The following is a 21995-nucleotide window of genomic DNA, read 5'->3' as shown; positions in this document are numbered from 1 at the left end:
ACAATCATCACCTTGAACATTTCATTAGGTAGACTGCCTCGCTCCACTTCACTTAGTTCTAGGGTTTTATCTTGTTCCTTCATTTGAAACATATTCCTCTGTTGCCTCATTTTGCCTAATTTGATGTTTTTATTTTTATGTCTCTGGTAGGTTGGTTATGTTTCCTGACCTTTGATAAGTGGTTTTTTGTAGGAGACATCCTATGCATCCCAGCAACACACTCCCCTCTGATTACCAGTGTTATATGCTCTAGGGTTGTCCCCTATGAGGGTGTGTGGGTCCTTCTGTTGTGGCAGGCTGACAACTGTGAGTAGTTTGGTAAGCATGGCTGGCCCTAAGTCCAGTTGGTTGCCAGGCCCTGCCTTGTGCAGAGGCTGCCAGCTGCTGGTTGGTGAGGCTGGGTCATGGGGTGGCTGTCTGTGGAACCCTGGGGGGTCCTGGGGCTGGTGCTGGCTCAGTTGTGGGCAGAGTCAGGTTCTGGGGTGGGTGGTTGCAGGGCTGGAGTTCCTGAATCTAGTGTCATCCTGCTGGTGGGTGTGGCCAGTTCTTGACATGGCTGGCTGTGGGTTCTGGGGTGTCCTAAAGCTGGTGCTGAACTGCTGGTGAGTGGGGCTATGGCCCAGTGGGTCCTGGGGCTGTTACAGGCCTGCTGATGTGTTGGCTGTGTCCTGACAAGACAGGGGGTAGGGCTGCAGTGGTCTTGGGGCTGGTGTCCAGCCACTGGTATGTAGGTTCAGGGTCCAGGAGATCCTGGGGTTGGTGTCCACCCACTAGTGTGTGAAGCTGGGTCCTGGGGCTATGCTGGCTCACTGGCAGACAGAACACAGTACTGGGGTCTCTGACCACAGGGCCCAGGGGCTCCAGAGGTGGCATTAGACTTCTTGTTAGAAGAAGGGCCCAGGGGCTCCAGAGCTGGCGTTAGACTTCTTCTTGTGGGTGGGGCCATCTGTGGGGTATGCGTTGTCCTGAAGCTTGTGTCAGCTCTCTGGTAAGAGTGGCCAGATCCTGGGGTGGCTGATTGAAGGGTTCAAGGTGTTGGCCTGTGTTGGCCTGCTGGTTGGCAGGACTGGGGCCCAATGAGCTCTGGGGCTGGCGCCAGCTTCCTGGTGTATCGCTAGGCCCTGACAAGCCAGGGGTAGGGCTCTGGTGATCTCAGAACTGCTTTCTGCCTTCTAGTGGGTGGGTGGGGCCCAGGGGGCTCTGTGGCTAGTGCTTGCCCCCTGGTAGGTGAAGTTAGGTCCCAAGGCTTCTGGCTGTAGAGCCCTGGGGGTCCCAGTTCTGGTGCCTACACACTGGTGTGTGGGGCAGTGTCCTGGGCCTTCTGGTGTACAAGGCCATGTCCAGGAATGGCTGGGGGCTTAGTGGATGTTAAGACAGCCTGTAATTGGTGGATGGGGCTGTATCCCCACCCAGCTAGTTGCTGGGCCTGAGGCGTCCCAGTACTGGTGCCTACAGGCTGGTGGGTGGGGGCAGGGCAGTGTGTCAAGGGTAAAAAGCTAAAGGGAGGCTTCCAAAATGGCACTTGCCTGCATCAGTGTCCACATGGTAGAGCAGCTCCCCAAAATAGCTGCCACCAGTGTCTATGTCCCCAGAGTGAGCTGCAGTTGCCTCCTGCCTCTCCAGGAGACTCCAAAATTAGTGGGTCGTTCTGTGAATTGAGCTTTTATCATTTAATGTGCCCTGTTCTTTCCTACCTTTGTTCCTGCTCTTTCTTTTACCTTTTCTGATATCTTCTGTACAAATTCTTTTTCAGAGTCCAAATCAACTGCCATCTTTTCCTAGGAATCTTGCTTCTTCTTCGAGTCAGAACTGACGTTTCTGTTTCCTTAACAACCAAGACCCTCTTGTTTCTGTTCGGGCAAAGCACTAATAAATCCACTTTGAGTACATGTGTATCAATGAAGTTATGATTCCATTAATGAAAAGACTCAAACATTTATTAAACTCCCACCCACCAAAGGCTGGTCCTGTGATATTCATTCATGCTTTTAGCCTAGGTTTGCCTCTTCCCAACACTTTTTGTGTATACAGCTGCTACGGGGAATCTGTTCTGGAACATGTACCTCCCCCACCAACAAAACTATTCAATGACTCCTTCTTGCCTGCAGAAGGAAGTTAACTGCTTGGCACCACATTTCTTGTCTTCTGGCACCTGTCTCATCTTACCTCTTGCCATCTTTACCCTGTACTTGAATTTTCCTAAACACAAAATTACATACAGTTCCATGAACATGCCTTAGTTTACACAGGTGGACTCTCAGCTTAGAACACCCTCCATTCAACTTCTCACCAAGCTCTTCTTCTTCATGGAGACTCTGTTTTCTCATTTAGCCATCTCTACTCCACCTACCTCGACAAACACAGCCTCCCTGTGCTGTCTCTGCTCTGGATGGGGTAGAAAGTGTCCACCCATCTCCCAGCTTCCCCAAGTTCAGCTATTTTAGACTCTCACACTGGAAACTATTGTGGAAACTGGGCCAACCCTAAGGTTATGTGGAACTGCGGTGCCCTCTACTGCTTTCCAGAACTATAACTACTTTGCTTTCTGTCATTCAATACAAGGGAAAATGCTAAAGGAACAAATGGGAATTCAGCTGATAGACCATTATTTTTCAGGGCAAACATTGAATTCCATATTAAAACAAACATTATGAAATGGTAATATATAATCTTCTAAAATGTGAATTTCTATAAGGTTATGATATGCCTTATTATTTCACTATCCTTTCAGGTCCATCTGACCTAAGGCTCTGTTATATGTTCATAAATATGGAGAGACTGGGTTACCATTGCATCTCAGGGAGAAGGTAAGTATTTAAGCCACATGCTTAAATACAATTTTAAAGATTAGCTCTTAGTAAACATAGTTTCCGTTATGTTCAATAATATGCACTGAAATTAAACTAATAGGAAAAACATGGAAATTTAAAAAATAATTCATCAAAAGGACATAAATTCTCCTACAGCTGATTTCATTGATTAAAATAATATTGTTAAAAATTAGTATCTGCAACTCTCATTAATCCAAAATAATCCCTGGTTTATCCACATTATTTTTTTTTTTGCAAAAATTACTGAATGACTTTGGTAATCTTTAAAGCTTTAAATTCACTAATTATTTGAACTCTTTGATTTGCCTTATGTTGTTTAATCTTGGGAAAAGAGTAGCTGTCACTGGTATCTCCAAACCTAGAATTCTAACATTTAGTAGGACAAATTATATTGATTCTGATTGTTTTTAATTTAATGATTTTGACTGTCAATGAACTTTATCTTAGTGATATGACTTTTGAGAAATTATAAAATAAAGAAATGCCTGTGTTCAATTTATTCACTTTAGAATCAGAAAAGCCTTTCAAATGAGCGTCTTACCTAATTTATATTTCATACAGAACCACTAGAATCTGAGTTATTTAATACTGCGACTAACTATATTCAGAATAACACTTCCTTATATTTGCAACATTTATGTATTTTTATGTCCTGTTCCTTAAATATATTTACAAGTTGTTATTTTTGGAAAATCTTAGAATTTTTGGAAAGTGCAAAAGTGCCAGCAGTTAGGTTAGATTTGGAATACATGGCATTAAACATAACTGAAGAATAGAGTGACTTCACACACTGAAAGATTAGAGATATTTTCTGAGGGAGAGTTAGAAATTTACCTTTCTGACAATTATTCTGTTAAAAGTGATTGTAAACAACTCAGTGTCACAAAAGATGTGGAACTAATAGTACAGTGTCCATCATGTTCTTGCTGGTTTTACTTTAAATCTTGAACATCTCCCCCTGGGTGTTCTCATAGCCAAGAGGCAGCCGCCTCCCGAGGAAACCAGATGCTGCCATCTTAAAACCAGGACTGTGCTTGCTTTTGCACCCCTATTCCGCCCAGGCGTCATTAGTGCCAGCCTCACCTCTCGGAGTGGGCACACTGCGGCAGAGACAGACACGATCCCAATAATGAAATCTCACATGTGCGTGGGTGCAGGAGGCAGTGCCCTGCACCAGTGTCCGCGCCCCAGACCCGTTCTCAGGTCTGCAGACCCCAGGGCCCCTTGCTACTGACAAGGCGGCTTCTTGTCCAGAAAGGGAACTTCCTAAAACGCCCAAATGTATACTGCAATTAGGTAAGTGTTTAATTCTAATTAATCCAATTTTACTCTGACTTTCCTTCCCGTAGCATTGAATTACAGATTTTAAAAAGTAGCCTCACAAGCTAGCTTCTTTCTAAAGCGAGGAGCAGATGCGGACACAGAGGCCTGAGTGAAGGACTGAGGGAAGACTGAGGCCAGGCCAGTAAGGTGCTCAGGGCTGGCCCTGGAGCAGGAAAGCTCTCAGAGAAACGGCCTCCGGCGGCTGCCTGCTGACACTCCCTTTCCATCTCAGCTCTGAAAAGAGGGACCGGTGCTGATTACAGGAGGCATCGATATTCTCCCGCAGGCTACCAAGAAACTTCATCGGAAATGTGGCCTATCCCAAACCTGGCCCAGCCGCGGGCTCGGAGCCCTCCCCCTCCGCTGAGCCGGCCCGAGGCGAGGGCGCATTTGGTGAGAGTCTGGCGGCCTCTACCGGAGCGCCTCTGCAGAGGAACGTTCCCCAAAGCCGGAGACGACATGTGGCGCTCGGGCGAGGTGAGAGCGAGCGCGCGAGTGCACTGGGGACGCAGGTGGGGGGGGCGGAATCTGCAGCAGGGCAGAGCGCGGCCTCGGTCGCGGAGCGGAGCCGCAGGGCGGCGGCGGGAGCGCAGGGGGCACCGGAGCCTTTCGGCCCGGGAGGACTGGGGAAGTTCGCGCTGGCGGCATGGGGCGGTGACGCCGCACTGGCCTTCCGCTCCTGCCAGCCGGTTGAGAGCAGGCGGAGGAGGAGGAGGATGCACCCTCGCCGACGGCTTGCCTTCCCGGGCCGGCGCGCAGGGTAAGCCCGGGCGCGCGGGACCGGGGAAGTGGGGTAAGAAGCTGCGGGCGAGGGCGAGAGGACGGGCGGCCCCGGCTCGGTCCGCACCCCTGTCCTCGGGGCTGCCTGGCTTGGGAAGGCAGGTGAAGACAGGCGGGGAGCCACGGGCGGCCGGGAGCGCAAACTTTCCCCCGGCGACTGCGGAGGCATAGCCAGCGCGGGAGGTCAGGGGGGTCCAGAGCGGCGCAGCCCCGCGGGACGGGGCACCAGGGCTCAGTGCCCACGGGCTCGCCGGTAGGAATTGGGGCGTGCGGCATCCGCCGCCGTCACTGGAGCCGACGGGCGAGATCGCCGATCCGGAGGGCCCCGCCGGCCCCAGGCCTTCGAGGCGCGCGGCGTCCAGGAGCTTCCTGCAGGGTGGGCGCCGGCTTGGCGGCGGGGGGCGCGGGCGGGTCGCGCGGGCTGCTCGAGGCCGAGGGACACCAAGCCGGCACTGCACCGCGCGCTCTTCTCCGAGAAAGAAAGCGCCGCCCGGCAGGACGCTCAGCTCGGACCCCGGGCCGGAGCCGGGCAGGTCTGCTGGGGCCAGAAGCTAGCCGGGGAGGGTCGGCGAGCGTTTGGCGCTGGGCGCGCCGCTGCGGACCGGGCAGGAGGCCGACCCTGCCGGGCCGCGAGCACCAAGCCGGCGGAGGCTTCGCCTCCGCAGTGCCACCCCCGCGCCCACCAGCTCCCGCGAGCCCCCGCGGCGGTCCCGGGACCGTGGGAGCGCAGCCTCTCTTTGGGGGCCCCGGCTCCAGGCTGAGGGCAGCAGGAGGCGCCGCCCCGGTTTCCCGCATGCAGCGCCGCCTGCTCGCCGCCGGGACTCTGGCCCGGGTTTGGCGACAAGCCCCGGGACGCGCCCAGGCGACCCCCGCCCTGCCTTTCTCGACTCGAAGGCCTTGGCTTCTGAGGTGGAAGTACCTGTTGTGTATTTCCCTTTTCCGGAGTTGGCCTGGGGTCGCCTCGGGAAAATGTTTCTTTTGAACACGCGGTGCTCCTATAGGATGCGCATCTATTTGCGTTATGCGCATATTGAGAAATATATGCCTCCGCTAAGGTTAGTTGCAGAGCCCAGGGATTGTGCCTGCTTAGGTTTCAAATGCATTAATTAGGGCCCAGCACAGAGCCCAGAGCCAAGAGACTTTCCCAAATGCAGTGATTATTAAGTTCTTCAGTCATGGGGACAGATTGCTGAGAAAGTGGCAACCCTCCCTTATAAGCAGTTCTTATATTATCGTGATCTTGTAGAAGACTTGTTTCTTAAATGTGCCTTTTTCCCCCTCTTTCCACATACTTTCTCTCAGCACCTTGCAGAACAAGGAGTAGCTTGCTGACTTTGAATGCGTGGCAAATATTTCAGAAAGGTAAAAGTATTCCACTTGTGGATTTGACAGATGCAAAATACAGTTAGGTAACTTCAGGCATTGAATCTAATAATAGGACTAATGGGTCATTTGATAACATGGTAAAAATAAAACAAAGTATTTGAGGCATGGGAAAAAATAAATTAGGGGAATGGTTCTGCACCTTGAGTAAAAGTGAAAATTAAGCCTACTGTAATTTCTTTTTATGCCCCAATAAAAAGGCCAGTGAACACAGATAACTCCTGATGTGGAGCCGTGCTGGACAAGGACAGCCAGGCTCCTTTCTTTCTGAACTGTGTGTGTTAGCAGTGTGATTTGATTCCAGGAAATGCGTCACAGAAACATTCATGTTTATATATTTTTCCCCCTTTCAGCTTCAAGATCAAGGTTGAGAAAGGAACAGTTATTCTTCCAAATTCATCAGCTTCAGCTATTATTCTTATTGGGAATGGACAATGGAATGTTCTCTAGCTTTATCATGATCAAAAACTTCCTTCTGTTTTGTATTTCCATGAACTTAGCCAGTCACTTTGGGTAAGTTATCATCTATGCTTTGATTTTACGATTTTCGGGGCACAAGTGCCTTTCAGAAACTTTGCTGAGCAGTATATTAGCAAACCCTCGCTGGCCACCTTTACAGTCCCACACCCTTGAACTTGTTGTAAATAAATAAAAGAGTCCTTGCCCTACCCCACACTTTATTCCTGAGCAAGGCACTTGGAATAAAGGCACTTTATTCCTTTATTCCAAGTGTGGGGTCTCTGAAGTGAGTCAGAGAAAAGAGGCAGATTATGTTTTCAAAAGTGGAAGGAGAAGATGGTTTCAGAGTCGGCTGTGTTTCCTTCCACTCAGGTTAAAGCACGATTCAGAAGTTGACCTGCATAAAGGACATTTATTGCTTGTTAGACAAGGCAATGATCAACATTCTAATTGCCCTCCTTGGTGCCATTATGCAAAGGAATTTGCCTTTAAAGCCAGGCCCACACTAGGTGGCACTGACAAGGACTTGCAGTGGTCCTGGCTTGAGCCATAGGCCTTGAACTGTGGCCATCTGAATGCAGAGGCAGATACCAGAAACTACATGTGCCTGAAGATCTGCAGGACACCCAGCCATTTGGCGTTATCAATTCCTTTCCTCTTCTTCCCCAAATTGTTCTGGCTGATCAAAAGGATTGTCACTTGAAGTTGGTGGAGTATAATTAAGAAGTTAAATTTTAGGACAGAAGTCGCCAAGCACCCCTTCTGTGAAAATCAGCTGTGGAGGTTGCACTTGTGTGAAACATGGAGGGATCTTCAGGGCACAGTGAATCTGCAACAGATCCTTACTAGTTGGCAGGAAGGAGGACCCTTCCAAGTCCATGACCTTCTCTCTTTGTCCTCTGGACATTTTCTGCTCTTTTGATATTCCCAGGTGTGTACAGAGGAGGAAACAGAGAGAGAGAGAGAGGCTTGTGACCATCCACAGGTGTGTGGCTGGTACATGACGGCAGTGGGGCTGTGTACCAGGTCCGTCAGGGACTAGTCCAGCCCTCAGCACCGTGAAGAATGTGCACACTAACCATGCCTGTGGGACGTGCCTCTTAGCCATTCAGTGTATTCCCTTGGGAAAGAGCATTAGTTGTTATTCTTGCCTTGCTGCTTGTCTTGAGTGTGTATTTCCCTACCTGTGCCTTTGGTTTCCTTATCTGTTCAGTGAATGTCTTCCTTTCCAAGGGCTCTCCCTGCTGCTAAACCTTATAGGATTTAACCATGATGTTCCTACATATCTCTGCATGAGAAGTGTGTTTAGAAGTGAAATCATACACAATATTTAAATTTCCAAGTTAATACATTAGGTAGTCAATTTGCTTACTATATATATCGCATATATTTAGCAGTATTTCAGAGGTAAGAAATAGGCTAGGATTGAGAACATGTATTTTTTCCTAAGATTTTGGTCAGATATATTTTTGTGAATCTGCAGTCTGTAGTCACGAAGGTATTATACTCTCTGGTGTATGAAAGTCTGAAATATGAAGGAATGTGTATACCGAGTTTAGCCATTAGAAGCAGCTATACTTTATTTCTTATTTAATTTGATGGCTTTCTGAGGTCATCTTCAAAACAGAGATATATCTGTTTCTGGAAGCTAATACAGAGCAAGTGGTAGAATACCCCTCAATCTCCCTAGAGAATTAGCTGTTGGAGAAGTTTTGAATCTGTTAGATATAAGGTCAATAGTGCATCCCAAAATGATACCTACTGACTGCAGAAAATGCGTGAGACACGGAATAGTATGTGAAAAAGAAAACATCCTTAATTCCACCACACAGAAACAATCATTCTTCATATTTTGGTGTGTTTTCTTCCCCTTGCTTCTATGCCTAGCTTTATACAGTTGAGATCATACTGTGCCTTCAGTTTTGTATTTTTGTGCTTTCTTCAAGCCAATACTTTGTTACTACAAACTCTTTGAAATGTGTGATTTAAAATGGATGAATATTATTACAGTGCATAAATGCTTCATCATGGGCTACTTCCCTAATTTGGGGTGTTTACATTGTTTCCAATTGTGCTGTTATTGCATTTTCCTACAGTGAACATATTTGGCTTACAATTGTTTTAAGTATTTGAGATCATTTCTATTAGAAGATCTTCCTGTAAGTGCGATTTTACGTCAGCTCCCCTGAGTACTTTTAGCTCTTGGTCCTACATGTCCAGTTGCTTCTGAGGACCAGGATCTGCAGCAAAGCAGGAAGCCCAGCAGGGTGTGGTTTTCAACAGAAGACATCTTGACATCTGGGGGCACAAGTCCCTATTTATTTCCCTTCTTATACAAGGCTCCTTTCACTTGCTTATTACTATAAATGAACTTAAGAATAATTTTGTCAAATTGCAAAGAAAGTTTCAGAATACTTATTTGGCTTAAAATCTTGACAAAATAATAGCTATCACAATATGGAGGTCCTATTTGTTATGTTGTCTGTTTTAGATAAACCCTAGGAGGAGCCTTATGAGCTAAGCATCATTAGCCCTGTCTTATGGTCAGGAAGGCAAGAGTAAAGGATGGCTAACTGGGGAAGTTCGCCAAGCTGGTCATGCTGGAGTTCCATCCTCAGCCCTCCTCAGAGTGAACCTGCCGGGTGGTCCTGAGGCTCCTCTCTTGATTTCACGTGGTTTGCAGGGAAGGTCTAAGTCAGACTGATCTATAGAGGAAGGGGACATAATTTTGAAAGGTATTCTCTGCATTGGAGTAGAGAGAGTTTTCCGTTCTGAAATTACAGGAAAAAAAGAGTTTGGGTAAGCTCTGTTATTTCCCCCAAAGAAAGAGTTTATGTGATTTGGTTCTAAAGAAAGGTGAACGGGGAAGCATGTAAGGCCTTAATCTGAACATTGTGGGACAAGAGAAGTGCTGATGCCTGTAAATACTTAAAGGAAACCAGACAACTGGTGGAGGGTTAGGAGGGTGAGAGGAAACCAGTCAGGGAGCAGAAGGAAAGAGGCAAGTACATGTGTGCTTTTGTGCAGTACAAAGTTATACCCAGTGTTTGTGAAAAGCATGTGGATTTGGCAATCAGGAAATTTATAAATGTGATAAGTAAAATGTATTTGGTGATTATATAAGATAATGTGAAATTGCTTTGAAAATATATGAGTCTCATTTCTTCTCCTTCTCCCTTTTGTTTTCTAAATTTGATCAGAGCCACCAGTAGCTCATTTTCAGTAACCTTTGTAATTCTTCCGTTAGTTTTAAGTTATATAACAGAGCATGAGTCAAGTGTATAACAGAACAGAGGCCTATTTGACTGTCAGCCTTATGCAATGTCACGTGTAGAGACATTATAATTTGAGGTATTATAATTATTTTAATGAGACCAGTAATCAAATGTACATGGTAAAAAAAAAAAAACAACTAGCACAGAAACAATGTCTGAATCAATGTAATGTCAAAATACATAATATTAAATTTAATCTGGAATTAGTTTATCATCATTTGAAAAATCATACTTTATCAGACTTGATTGACCAGTGATAATTGTAAGATAAATTTGAGGATTATCAACTCAATGATAAGGTAAAATCTGATTCAATTCATTTAATAGTATTAAACATTTTTTAGAGGTTTATCTATTGGAAAATTAAAAATGCATTAGAATTTTATCACATGGGAGCTACAATTCAAATAGACTTTGGAAAAGTATTTTATAATTGGCAATTATAGGCAGATTCTTGTAGAAGCAGCTTAAGAACAGGAACAGATAAGGTTCTTCTTTATCTGTCTACACAAGTGTGCTAACCGGGACCTTTGGTTTCATGAAGAGGGCTTGTTCATACACATTCTCAAGGACAGTTCTCTTCTTTTAACTAGAGCAGAAAGTATACTCTCTCTGAGTCATTTAAGTACTCACAATGTCTTTTTAAATGGCAAGTTCTCTCTTGTGAATCCCCAGATGGCAAGTTCTTCCTGCCTGTAGCTGCTGGTTCACAAGACCCAGGACAAAAAGTCATCGTAACAATTGTAAAAACACAGAGAAGTGCTGTGAAGCAGTTAGGACACACACAGGTGAGAGGGCGTCTAAGTGGAGGCTGTAGAGATGGCCAGAGATCTCACATATAGTAAACATTTTAGGTGACTAAGATCCTGCTACAGAGTAATGCCCAATATTTTTTAAGGCACCAAAAGAAAATACTTCCAAATTACACACTTTGTAGAAGAAACTCTTAGCAGGTTTATCATGGCAACAGGCAGTGAGCTAAGACAAAGCTTAGAAGGACAGTCAGCCAGAGTCGACCCAGCTGGCCCTGTCTGGCCGTCAGTTCCAAGATGAGTCACTGGCTTGGTTCAAGAGGAGAAGGAGAATGTGGGCTTTTGGTTTTTTACAAAGGTGCAATTGCATAACATGCATATTTTAATTGGTGTGAAATTTCAAAGGAAAATATTAGAATCAAAAGTAGAAAAATCTTATCATAGAACTATGGTGGCAGCAACAATAATTATCAGTGTTTACATGAGTATTTCTCCTTCATTTCCAGAATGCATTTTCAAAAAAATGTACTGTTTAATTTTCACAAAACCCTCACTTTGTAGGTGAAAAGAGTTCAGGTGATAGAACACAGAGAAACACGTCTAAGTTTCATCATTGGAAAGTGGAAAAGTCAGGATCCATCTCCAGGCTCAGGGCCTGGGCTAGCACCCTCCATGCAGGACCTTTTCCAGAATGTCTGGATATTTAAGGTGCAATGAAAAGGGATAGAATGGGGGAAAATCTATACTTTGAAATGTCCTAACCTAGAACTCAAATAACACTGCTCTAAAGATAGTTGGTTTATCGTAGCCTGAATAAAATCAAATACAAAATATGTACTATGAAATATAATGTTGCAGAGAGGGAACCATATTATAGGAAAATTAAGATATACTGTGAAACTGGCTTTAGCAGTTCATTGAAAATTCTGTTTTATTTGTATTTATTTAACAATTTATTTCAAGGTCAAAAGGCAAACCTAAAAATAAATGAAACCCAGGACCAGTTCATTTTCAGTTTTAACAACGACACAAAAAATTGGGCCATCACTCCATAATCAATTTGGTTCCTATTTCAGGGATGTAGGTGTCATTTTGACAGAGGACAGTGAAGCTGCTCTGTGTGGCAGCAGAATTACTAAGCCTGCCTGCAACTCAGTTTCCTAATCTCCAGGTGGAGTTAATAATGGATCCTATGTCACAGGGTTGATGAGAAGGATAAATTGCTGAATGAGTGCTAAATGCTGAAACATGGCCAGGTAGGAAGGGAGTGCTAAGTCCAGGCTAACTGTCCTGGGTGTTGTGACCAGGAGACCCTGAGGTTTACTAGACCCATGGGGTGGGCACGGCAAAGTCATGTCAGCAGAGTCTCCCTTGCCATGTGAAGAAGCACATTCACAGTCACAGGTTCTGGGGATCAGGATGTGGGCATCCTGCAGTATGGTGCCCTGTGGCTGCATCAGTGTTTATTGAGTCCTTCCTACGTGCCAGGCACTGTTCTAGGTGCTGAGACTCTGTGGTGGGCAGAGTAGAGCCTGCCTTCCAGGAGGGCTCCTTCTAGTGTGCAGTAAACATGTACTTGTCAGTTGGGTCACAAGGATTGCTGAGAAGAGTGATCAGAGTAGGAGGTAGTGAGTGTGCTGGAGAGAAGTGCTCAAGCAGATGTCTAAAGAAAGTGAGCATGTGAGCAGTGCCCTTCATGGAGATGACTGGACAGGTGAGAGAAGCAGCAGATGCAGGGTGATAAGGAAGCAACGTGAGGAAGGGGAAGGTTGGTGGGAGGCAGGACCAGAGAAGCAGTTGGGACTGTCAGATCATGAAGGACCTTGTAGGCCATGCTAGGTAGTATCAGGACTAGCAGTTGGCTGTTGAAGAGTGAAATATGAGCCCATTGAGATGTGACCGTAGAATGACAAACGTTAAAGCTAACTCTGGCTGCCGAGTGGAGAATACACTAAGAGTCTAAGGTGGGGAGGCTTAGTAAAGGAGGGACCAGGGAGGAAGTTAAGAGGCAAATGCAACAACCCAGGGGAGGGGCATTTCAGCCAGCAGGATCTGTTGATGGGCTGATGTGAACGTGAAAGAAGAGGAGTCAGGAATGATCTCCCCAGTGCTTGACCTGAAAACGTGATGGGTTCAATTGGCTGTTGTTGAGCTGGTGGGGACAGTAGGAGAAGAGGCTGTAGAGAATCATGAGTGCAGTCTTGGACCTGTGAGATGCTTGTTAGATATCCAAGTGGCCAGGCAGGCTGTTGGACATACAGGTCCGGAGTCAGAGAGAAAGAGATGGAGACATGAACTTGAGAGAGACATTTAAAGCCATAGATTGAATGAGATCAATCAGAGATTGAGTGTAGACTGAAAAAGCATCCCTGGACAGCCCTGGAACACTCCAGCGTTTAAGGTCAGGAAGGTAAGAAGCGGGCAAGCAAGACTGAGGAGAAGAGGCCAGTGAAGATAAGAAGAAGAAAGAGAGTCATGTCCTGTGACTGAGCGGAGAAATGTTGTAAGAAGGGGTCAGCTGAGGGCTGAGACTGGACCTTTGGGTTTGGCAGTGTGGAGGAGCGGCCAGAAGAGAGCTTTCACTGGGAAGCAGTTTGGCAAAGCCCGAGTGGAGTGGGGCAAGAGAAGGGCAGAGAGACAGCAGAGACCTTTGAGCAGAAAACTCCAGTGAGTTTTGATGAGAAGAGAGGCTAAGGATGGAACAATAGCTGGGAGGGGATATAGGGTGAATGAAAGACTTTTTAAAGACCTGATGTAATTACTGATAGGAATGGTTGGGGGGAGGGAGACCCGTGTGTGATAAGCACCAGTATGATTCATGTGTTTTATAATCATGTACGTGGGGCACCCAGTGTGACTGGGGGAAGAGAAGGGGCTGAGTCTAGGGAAGAGCGCAGAGTCAGATGAAGGGGGTGTGGCCTGCAAGACCAGGACCTGGGTTGCACCTTGCAGGAGGTAGGATTCTGAACCAGGCTGCAGTGGTTGGGGACAGGAGTGGAGCGTCTACATGGAGGGTGGCAGACAGGGGTAGGGTGGACTTGAGCACTGTCTAGGGAGCTGACAGGCAGGACCAGGGGCACCTTTGATAGGGGTGCCATCTAAGAGTTCTGGCATAATGTTTTATGGCCATGACTTTATCCATATAAAGCACACATGTCAATCCATGTTTTCCACCATAAGAGGGAACAACTCTTATTTGGAAACTCGGGGTTGACTTTCATGTCTGGCTATATCCACCATGTTTTTGTTTTTGTTTTTTAATTTTGCATATTTTTTAACATGGTTAGCTAAAGTGGCGTGCAATGGAAATTTGAGGAAAACTTCACAAAACCGTGCCATTTAGAGGTACTTATTTAGTGAGCTTAAAGTAACAAGCAAATCAACTGAAGATACATTTCTCAGAAGTAATTAAATACTGAAGAAAAAATGCAGAAAGAAATGCTATTCAAGAAAACAGATAAGCTGCTGCTTAAAAGCAATTCTGTTCCAGTCCCAAAGTAAGTTCAGGTTAAAGCTGGTCTGCAGATACAATTACCTATCCTATTTTATGGAAATCAAAAAATGGCTGTCAGCATAAGCAGAGATAACATCACAAGAAATGCATCACACATTACCATCAATAGCACCATTCGTGGTACAAGACAAAAGATTTTTCTTCCCCAGAAATGATGACATAACTTGAACTTGAACTTGAACCCTTTAAATTACTGAAATAAGGAGACGTCATCAGGCATCACTTGGTAAAATGAAGCACCTTTAAAGATGGACTCTACCTCATAGTGTTATTATTACTAGTAGAGATTATAATACTGATAGAAAAGATACATTGTAGTAAAATTTCCTCAAAAAGAAAAAGACTCTTAGATTTGACTACCAGTATAACTCTTTGCTCACTCCTCTTTCAGAGTAATGCATGGATTCTACTGCAGGTTTCACCCTGTGTTCGTAACTGATTTTGGAGACAGTTCTCTTGGGATCCCTGCCCTGCTGTATTCAGACTCCTCCCTCCCCATTCCTCCCCGACTCTCCATCAGAAACCCTGCTGATGGCCTCATCCATGCCGCCTCTACCCTCTGCCATCACCTGAGCAATGGGTCTCTACGCCTCCAGTCTTGCCTCTTCTAAGTCCATCATCCCCAAGGTGCCCGGGGGCCACAAGGAATGAAAATGACCCTGTTAAGATACTCTGAATTTCCCACCACCTTCAGGCTAGATCCTAGAGGTGGAGCTTGTCACATGAATGCGCCATGATTTGAGCCACATACGTGGCTCTTCTCACCAGAGTTCAACGTGCCCTCTGCAAATGTCAGTATTTCTTTTCTTTTCTTTTTTAAAATTTTTATTGGAGTATAGTTGATTTACAATGTTGTGTTAGTTTCTGCTGTACAACAAAGTGAATCAGTTATAAATATACATATATCCACTCTTTTCGATTCTTTTCCCATATAGTTCATTACAGAGTATTGAGTAGAGTTCCCTGTTCTATACAGTAGGTCCTTATTAGTTATCTGTTTTATATATAATAGTGTGTATATGTCAATACCAATCTCCCAATTTCTTAGTGCCACTGCTCACAACCCCTTCCTTTGGCTTGAGACCTGATCTTCATGCTTGAAGGCTTAGGTCTGCTTTCCTCTCCTCTGACCCCATACAAAGCTTGATCCCTCCCCTTTGGGTACGTAGAATGCCCTGCATATTGCAAAGATTCCTGCACCAACCATGTTCTACAGAAATCCTCTGGGAACATGGCCTATTCTTTTAGATGCAGTCATGTTCCCAAGGTTGGGGATGCCACCTTTCTCATTGACACCACCAGTCCTCACCACAATGCCAGGCACATGGTTGATGTCCACAATACCTTTGTTGAGCTGAGCTGCTGAGATAAGCACTGGGCCCAACCCGACAGCCTCTCTGAAGACGTGACAGAGAAGAGACGCTCTCTGGGGTCATTTGGAGTCACTCTGGCAGTTGGCTCAGAGAGCAACCTTTCTGTTTCCAATCTAGACAGGCTTAGAACAGTCCCTCTCCCCCATGGCTGCACGTGAAGATCACTTGGGGACATTAAAAAATACCAGTGCCCATTCCTCCTGGGTGAATTAAAGCCGAGTCTCTAGGGCCTAGAAACCCGGAAGAGGCTGATGCAGAAGTCACAGAATCAAACGCCTTGAAGAGACCAGATGTAAGACCACAGGGACAGGTGGGAAATTTGCACAATTGCTAGAGTTGACCCTTTCTAAAGTCAGTCACATTTATTGTTCTGAAAACTCTGCTGGTGAAATAAACCCATTAGTGGACCACGTTTCATGGCTGTCTGTTTCCCACTCCACCTCATCAGAAGTCTCTGAAAGGCCCAGTACCTCAAGCCTGGCAGGGGCCACTCATAGCTTTTTAGGAAGCCCTTACACCCCCTGAGCATCTTGTCCTACCCGTATCACTGCCCATGTCACAACCACCACCTTCCTTCCTCAGTCTGGAATATGGGGCTCAGAGTTCAAGTTTAGGGATCGAGTCCTTGTGCCTTTTGTATAGACCTGTACCTGGGTAGGAAGATATAAAAAATGAGGATGTTTTAACGTGCGTGGTTAGGTCTACATTTCCTTTATGATCCCTTTTCTGGAACATCAATCTGAAAATGTTGCAACTGTTTCATAGACTAAATGTGACATGTGTTTGTAGAAAACAGGCAGTAACTATAAGGAAATAGTTCATATTTTCTGAGAAACTAGTTCATTAATCCTGATACTGAAGGGGAAATCAAATTTTTCAAGCATTTCTACTTTATCTAAGGTCATTCTCAGAAATAACGGATCTAGTCTCAGCTCACAAAATCTGCTCCCCCCGAGATCAGAGCCTTCAGCTTATCCTGGAAGCAGCTGTGTACTCACAGCTTACCTGAGGGCCGGCAGAGCTCTTTGGTTTTACTCAGAACAGTGAAGATGCAAGACGGAGCCTGCTTTCTGCACCTTAGAGGGCTGAGGGCATCTTGTGTTTCCACCTGGAGGACTAGTGGATTTGCTCACTGCGTGGAATTGCTCACCGAAGGCACAGCCCACTCTTTGTGTGTTATTTTGTTTTCCTAGCCCAAATGGAACAAAGCAAGCTGAAGTCACTCTGTATATTAGAAGCAGTCTATAAAGATTATACAACTTGATATGCATGAGCAAGTTCACCAGACCCCTCTGAGAGTCTCCTGTGTGTTGGCACGTCATTTGCTTTCAGTGGTAGGGGAAGGGCCTTCCTCTCTGTAGCAGTGAAGATGGTGCATTTTGTAACAACGAGCTGCAGATGAATGGTTTCTGAGGAGGATCTATGGACTGAGGAGGACTTCCCAGTTTTTCATGAGAGGAACCTCTACTCCTGCCCCGACAGGCATTTTCAGGACTTTTTAGAAACCGTTTCCTACCTCTTAGGGCCTACCTTCAGTAAAAATAGAGAAGAAATCACTGCAAATCCCCAGCCATGGCCTCTCTAAAAAAAAAAAAAAAAAAAAAAAGTCCACAGATAAATATAAGAAGCAGTTACAGCAAAAGATGGCAGATATTGAAATTCCTGCAAGAAAAGTGTAATTATGTGTAAATGGGTGTAGATATATTTGAACTCTTTTTAAAATTTTGGCCAAAAAGTGGAAGAAGAGCTTTGGAAGTCTTAGACATTGCATGCTATCCCATTGCTTTTGGCAATGATTTGGGTATTTGTGAAGCAGGATTCAGAGCCATGTGGGATGGTGTTTGTCTGAGTCAGTGGTGGAGCAGTGTACCAGGATGTCCAGGAGGCAGTTCTCCTGGAGACAGGCACTGGGACTGCATGGTCTGTGGGCATCTCCATGGTCTCTATCTCCGGACAGTCAAGGCTATTCAGAGCAAATATAATTTAAGAACATTTTCACAACAGATGTAATAGTTTTTAAAAATGTGCTTGAAACATTAAAGTATGCTTTTTCTTTTATTTTTTCTCATTGTGACTTTATTTTACGTTTTTTATTGAGATATAATTGATATATAACATTGTGTAAGTTTAGGGTGTGTTGATTTGATACATTTATATATTGCAATATGATCACCACCTTAACATTAGCTGACACCTCTATCATGTCGCATAATTATCATTTCCTTTTTGTGATGGAAACACTTAAGATCTAGCCTTTTAGTAACTTTGAAGTTTATAACACAGTATTGTTAAGTATAATTACTATGCTGTGCATTAGATCCCCAGAACTTATTTACCTTCTAGTTGCAGGTTTGTAACCTTAAGTAACATCTCTCCAATTCCATCACCCTCAGCCCCTGGTTACCACCATTCTACTCTGTTTCTACGAGTTGGCTTTTTCAGATTCCACATACAAGTGATAAGCCTTTTCTACTAGTGTGCATGCTCTCATCTCTCTTCTAAGTTAAAGAGCCAACGGGGACCTTCCAAAAATTGGACACTTGGACCAAGCCCAGAATTGAATAACCAAACTGGTGAGAGTTATGATCACCATGCGAAGTGGACATTGAGGTCAGATTTAGTTTGAGCAATAGTTGTTCAACTGGGCGTGTGCACAGACTTTCTTTCATAAACTTGGAGGACAGTGTTAAGCCCCTTCATCCTGACATTAGGTCTTCAAGGCTGAGTGCTTTGTCTTTCTAAAGTGTGAAACTACAGTAGATGTCAGAGAAAAGGGAATTCAATATTTTTAAATACTAAGTCACAGAGTAAAAAATTATGTGTCTGTGGGCTCCATACTAACAGGACTGAATTTTAGGTTGTTAGAGCTTCAACAATATGCATTTTAATGGTGATGGGAAAATTAGATCCAAAGAACTTTATAGTGTCTCATTCAAAAGGGAGTCACTTTAGGCCATTAGATAGTTGATCTGTTTAGATGCAGTCAGTGAAAATGACCAATTTTTGAGAAGTGGGTGGGGCAGGTACACATCAGTGCTGCCCTCAGATCCACCTGCTGATGGCAGGGCTCAGCGTCCATTCCAGCCACTTCACGGATGAGAAAGCGCATGAGCAGAGTGGGGCCCCACAGTCAGGCACTACAGGGAGGTCCCAGGAGCCCTCTCTTCTTCTCCCAAGTACCAAGGGTGCTGACTTCTCGGGACCACAGCTGGCTCTTAGCTGGGTTGAGTTCCCCTTGAAGCCAAGCCAGATGTGCAGGTCAGGTTCTTGGTAATAACACATATCTTGCTATTTGCACTTCTGAAAAAGCAGTGATGGTTGCCTGAGGTGGAACCCATGATGTTCAGGTGTGTTACCATCTTCTAGACTTGTGACTTTCTTTCCCTCCAGATAACTTCCTCGGTTTGCCCAAATCTGCTCAGGGCCATTTCTCATTTCCAGCTGCTCCATCGACATACACTTTTGAGGCCTGGATAACTTCACTGAATTGTACAAACTAGACTGTTCTTCCTGTGAACCTCCTAGAAGGTTCTGCCCGTCTTCTCAGGGTTTTATCGTAAGTTGACATGTTGGGTCATATAGAACACTGTGCTCCCTGAGTCTCTGCTCTGAGGCGACATCACGTAAAGCCAGGGTTTTCAGCCTGGGCTTCACAATTCCTGCTCCCTGCATCCTGTGCTTTGGCTGGAGCCGAGTGTGCTGGCAGCTGGCAGTGCTGATGGTACAGAAGCCCACAGACTCTGTCGTCCCTTCACCATATGCTCCAGTCCTGGCATAATGCTCACAGCACAAATGCTCCCAATTAAGGATACAGGGAAATTTGGGCACACCAATCTTACTTTCAAATTGGGTAAAGCTTTTAATGTCCCCCCCGACACCCCATAGCCCATTGCAGTTGACTCACTAACAAAATGAAGACTCAGTTTTTCTGTTTTTAAACCAAACTTCTGAAATCCCCTGTGAGTGGGTTAGGCTCTGCTAGCCTATGTGCAGTGACTAATATGTCTTAAAAATGGCTACACTATTGACACAAACAGCTCTTCAGAATCTGGGAGGGATGGATTTTGAGCATCATGTAAGGTAGATGGGTGACCAGCCCAGAGCCAGCATTCTCTGGCTGGCTATTCAAGAATTAGGGTTATTCAAGATATTCAAGAATAAGGCTTATGTATGCAAAACAATAACCTGGGTAGTACAGGAAATCATTCTCAGATGCCCTCCCTTCAAGACAAGTCACCATATTATTCCCTGGTTTCTATACTTTGAGAAGAATTTGTAAGAAATAATTAATACAAGTTTGAACTCTTTCTTTTGTTTCTCCATTAAAAAGCTTTTCACAAATGCCAACCAGTTCTGTAAAAGATGAAACCAATGACAACATCACAATATTCACCAGGATCTTGGATGGGCTCCTGGATGGCTACGACAACAGACTGAGGCCTGGGCTCGGAGGTTGGTGTATGCTCCTTGGCTGAGGCCCTCGAGGCCCAAGGGAAATTTTTGCTTAAACCCAGCTCATGTTTCCGGTGATTCAAACAATTCCTCAAAGAGCTTCCCTGCTAGGAGTTTGAATTGGTGGTGTTACTAAGGCTTCTGCACATTATCATTTTCCAGATGCAAGAAGCCAGGGGAAGTGGTCTCCCTCCAAACTCCCTTTTCTCCCCAGATAATGGTAAGGCCATTCTGGTCCACTTCAGGAGGAACCACTTCTTAGGTGTTACTGAAGCGGAGATTACCCTATGTTAGGAAATACTTTATAATCAATGTCATACCCTCCCATTTATGCGAGTCCTTTTCAGAAATCCACTATTCAGTGCAAGTGCTCATCACACCGTTACATGTTACAGGTTTAATTTTTCACTAGAGCCATAATCACAGTTTTTACTTTGACCCTATAAAGTTGATAAAACTAAATGGATAGTAAAATATGCTTTCAGGGTACAACGGGCTTAATTTTGTGCTGAGAAGCATGTGCCGTTTCAGCCATGTGCGGTGCCCTTGGCTCTAACTGATTTAGATGTGGTACATTTGAACCTGCTCCATTAGGTAAGGAGGGACCATCTAGCAAGTACATTCCCAGAGGAATATGTTTAGTCCTTCTCCATTATTTGCATTTTTAACGGGGACATTTACTTAAAGCATGATTTGACATTCTCTGCCTTTTTGGCAAGACAAGTCCACATAGGCTCCTTGACACCGTTTTACTCGACCCTGAGTTATGTCTGAATTGTGAGCTGGGGCCCTGGTGAGGAACCTGTGTCTGTGTTTCAGAGCGTATCACTCAGGTGAGAACGGACATCTACGTCACCAGTTTCGGCCCGGTGTCTGACACGGAAATGGTAGGTGCGAGGCGCGGCCCCACCCAGACCACTCTAAACCCTGAAGGCACTGGCCCAGGGCCTCCTCTCCTTGAGTTATCACCTGGTTGCCTCCCTTTGCACTAGGAATACACCATAGACGTGTTTTTCCGACAAAGCTGGAAAGACGAAAGGCTTCGGTTTAAAGGGCCCATGCAGCGCCTCCCTCTCAACAACCTCCTTGCCAGCAAAATCTGGACTCCAGACACCTTCTTCCACAATGGGAAAAAGTCCATCGCCCACAACATGACCACGCCCAACAAGCTGCTGCGGCTGGAGGATGATGGCACTCTGCTCTACACCATGCGGTGAGCATACTGAGTCGTGTCCTGGGCTGCGGGGCAGGGGTGGGGGTGGGCGGGGCCGAGAGGAGATGGACTGGTTTGAGGATTCTGTTGTGTGTGTGATGGGTATTTTTTACCTTTTGACCTACCTATACTGATGTCCATGTAGCTTATTTCTTTGGGCTGCTATGGGTTCATAGTATTTATCTATATTTGTTTTTTGATTCAAGATCAAGGGCATCTTTGTGTTTTTTTTTTTCTGGCTGCGCTGGGTCTTTGTTGCTGCACGCGGGCTTTCTCTACTTGCCGTGAGTGGGGCTACTCTTCGTTGTGGTGCACAGGCTTCTCATTGTTGTGGCCTCTCTTGTTGCAGAGTCCAGGCTCTAGGCGCTTGGGCTTCAGTAGTTGTAGCATGCAGGATCAGTAGATGAAGCGTGCAGGCTCAGCAGTTGCAGCTCGCGGGCTCTAGACAGCGGGCTCAGTAGTTCTGGCCCACCAGCTTAGTTGCCCTGCAGCATGTGGGATCTTCCCGGACCAGGAATCGAACCCCTGTCCCCTGCATTGGCAGGCGGATTCTTAACCACTGCACCGCCGGGGAAGTACAGATCAAGGGCATCTTTGGAAGAGTGACCCAGATAATGTAAGTTAGGGAAATTTTATTTTA

The 21995-nt window shown here is 45.5% G+C and overlaps 1 protein-coding gene across 2 annotated transcripts in view; it reads left to right on the top strand.

Moving 5' to 3' along the window:
- The first annotated feature begins 4622 nt into the window (after positions 1-4622).
- The window catches only part of GABRA5 (gamma-aminobutyric acid type A receptor subunit alpha5), a 103047-nt gene continuing 85674 nt past the window's right edge, over positions 4623-21995 (top strand). The window contains exons 1-6 of one of the 2 annotated variants that reach the window (XM_057543562.1): positions 4623-4631; positions 6237-6296; positions 6671-6830; positions 20021-20142; positions 20962-21029; positions 21135-21355. In XM_057543562.1, coding sequence (XP_057399545.1) covers positions 6745-6830; positions 20021-20142; positions 20962-21029; positions 21135-21355 — 497 coding nt within the window. In that variant the 5' untranslated portion in view covers positions 4623-4631; positions 6237-6296; positions 6671-6744. Of the gene's footprint in view, positions 4632-4713; positions 4915-6236; positions 6297-6670; positions 6831-20020; positions 20143-20961; positions 21030-21134; positions 21356-21995 lie in introns of those variants that run through there. The other variant, XM_007179122.2, reaches the window with a different exon arrangement.

The sequence above is a fragment of the Balaenoptera acutorostrata genome, chromosome 3 (assembly GCF_949987535.1).
Source record: "Balaenoptera acutorostrata chromosome 3, mBalAcu1.1, whole genome shotgun sequence".
Taxonomy (NCBI): domain Eukaryota; kingdom Metazoa; phylum Chordata; class Mammalia; order Artiodactyla; family Balaenopteridae; genus Balaenoptera; species Balaenoptera acutorostrata.
Note: the sequence above shows the minus strand (reverse complement) of the source record. Positions and strands in the feature narration are given on the sequence as shown.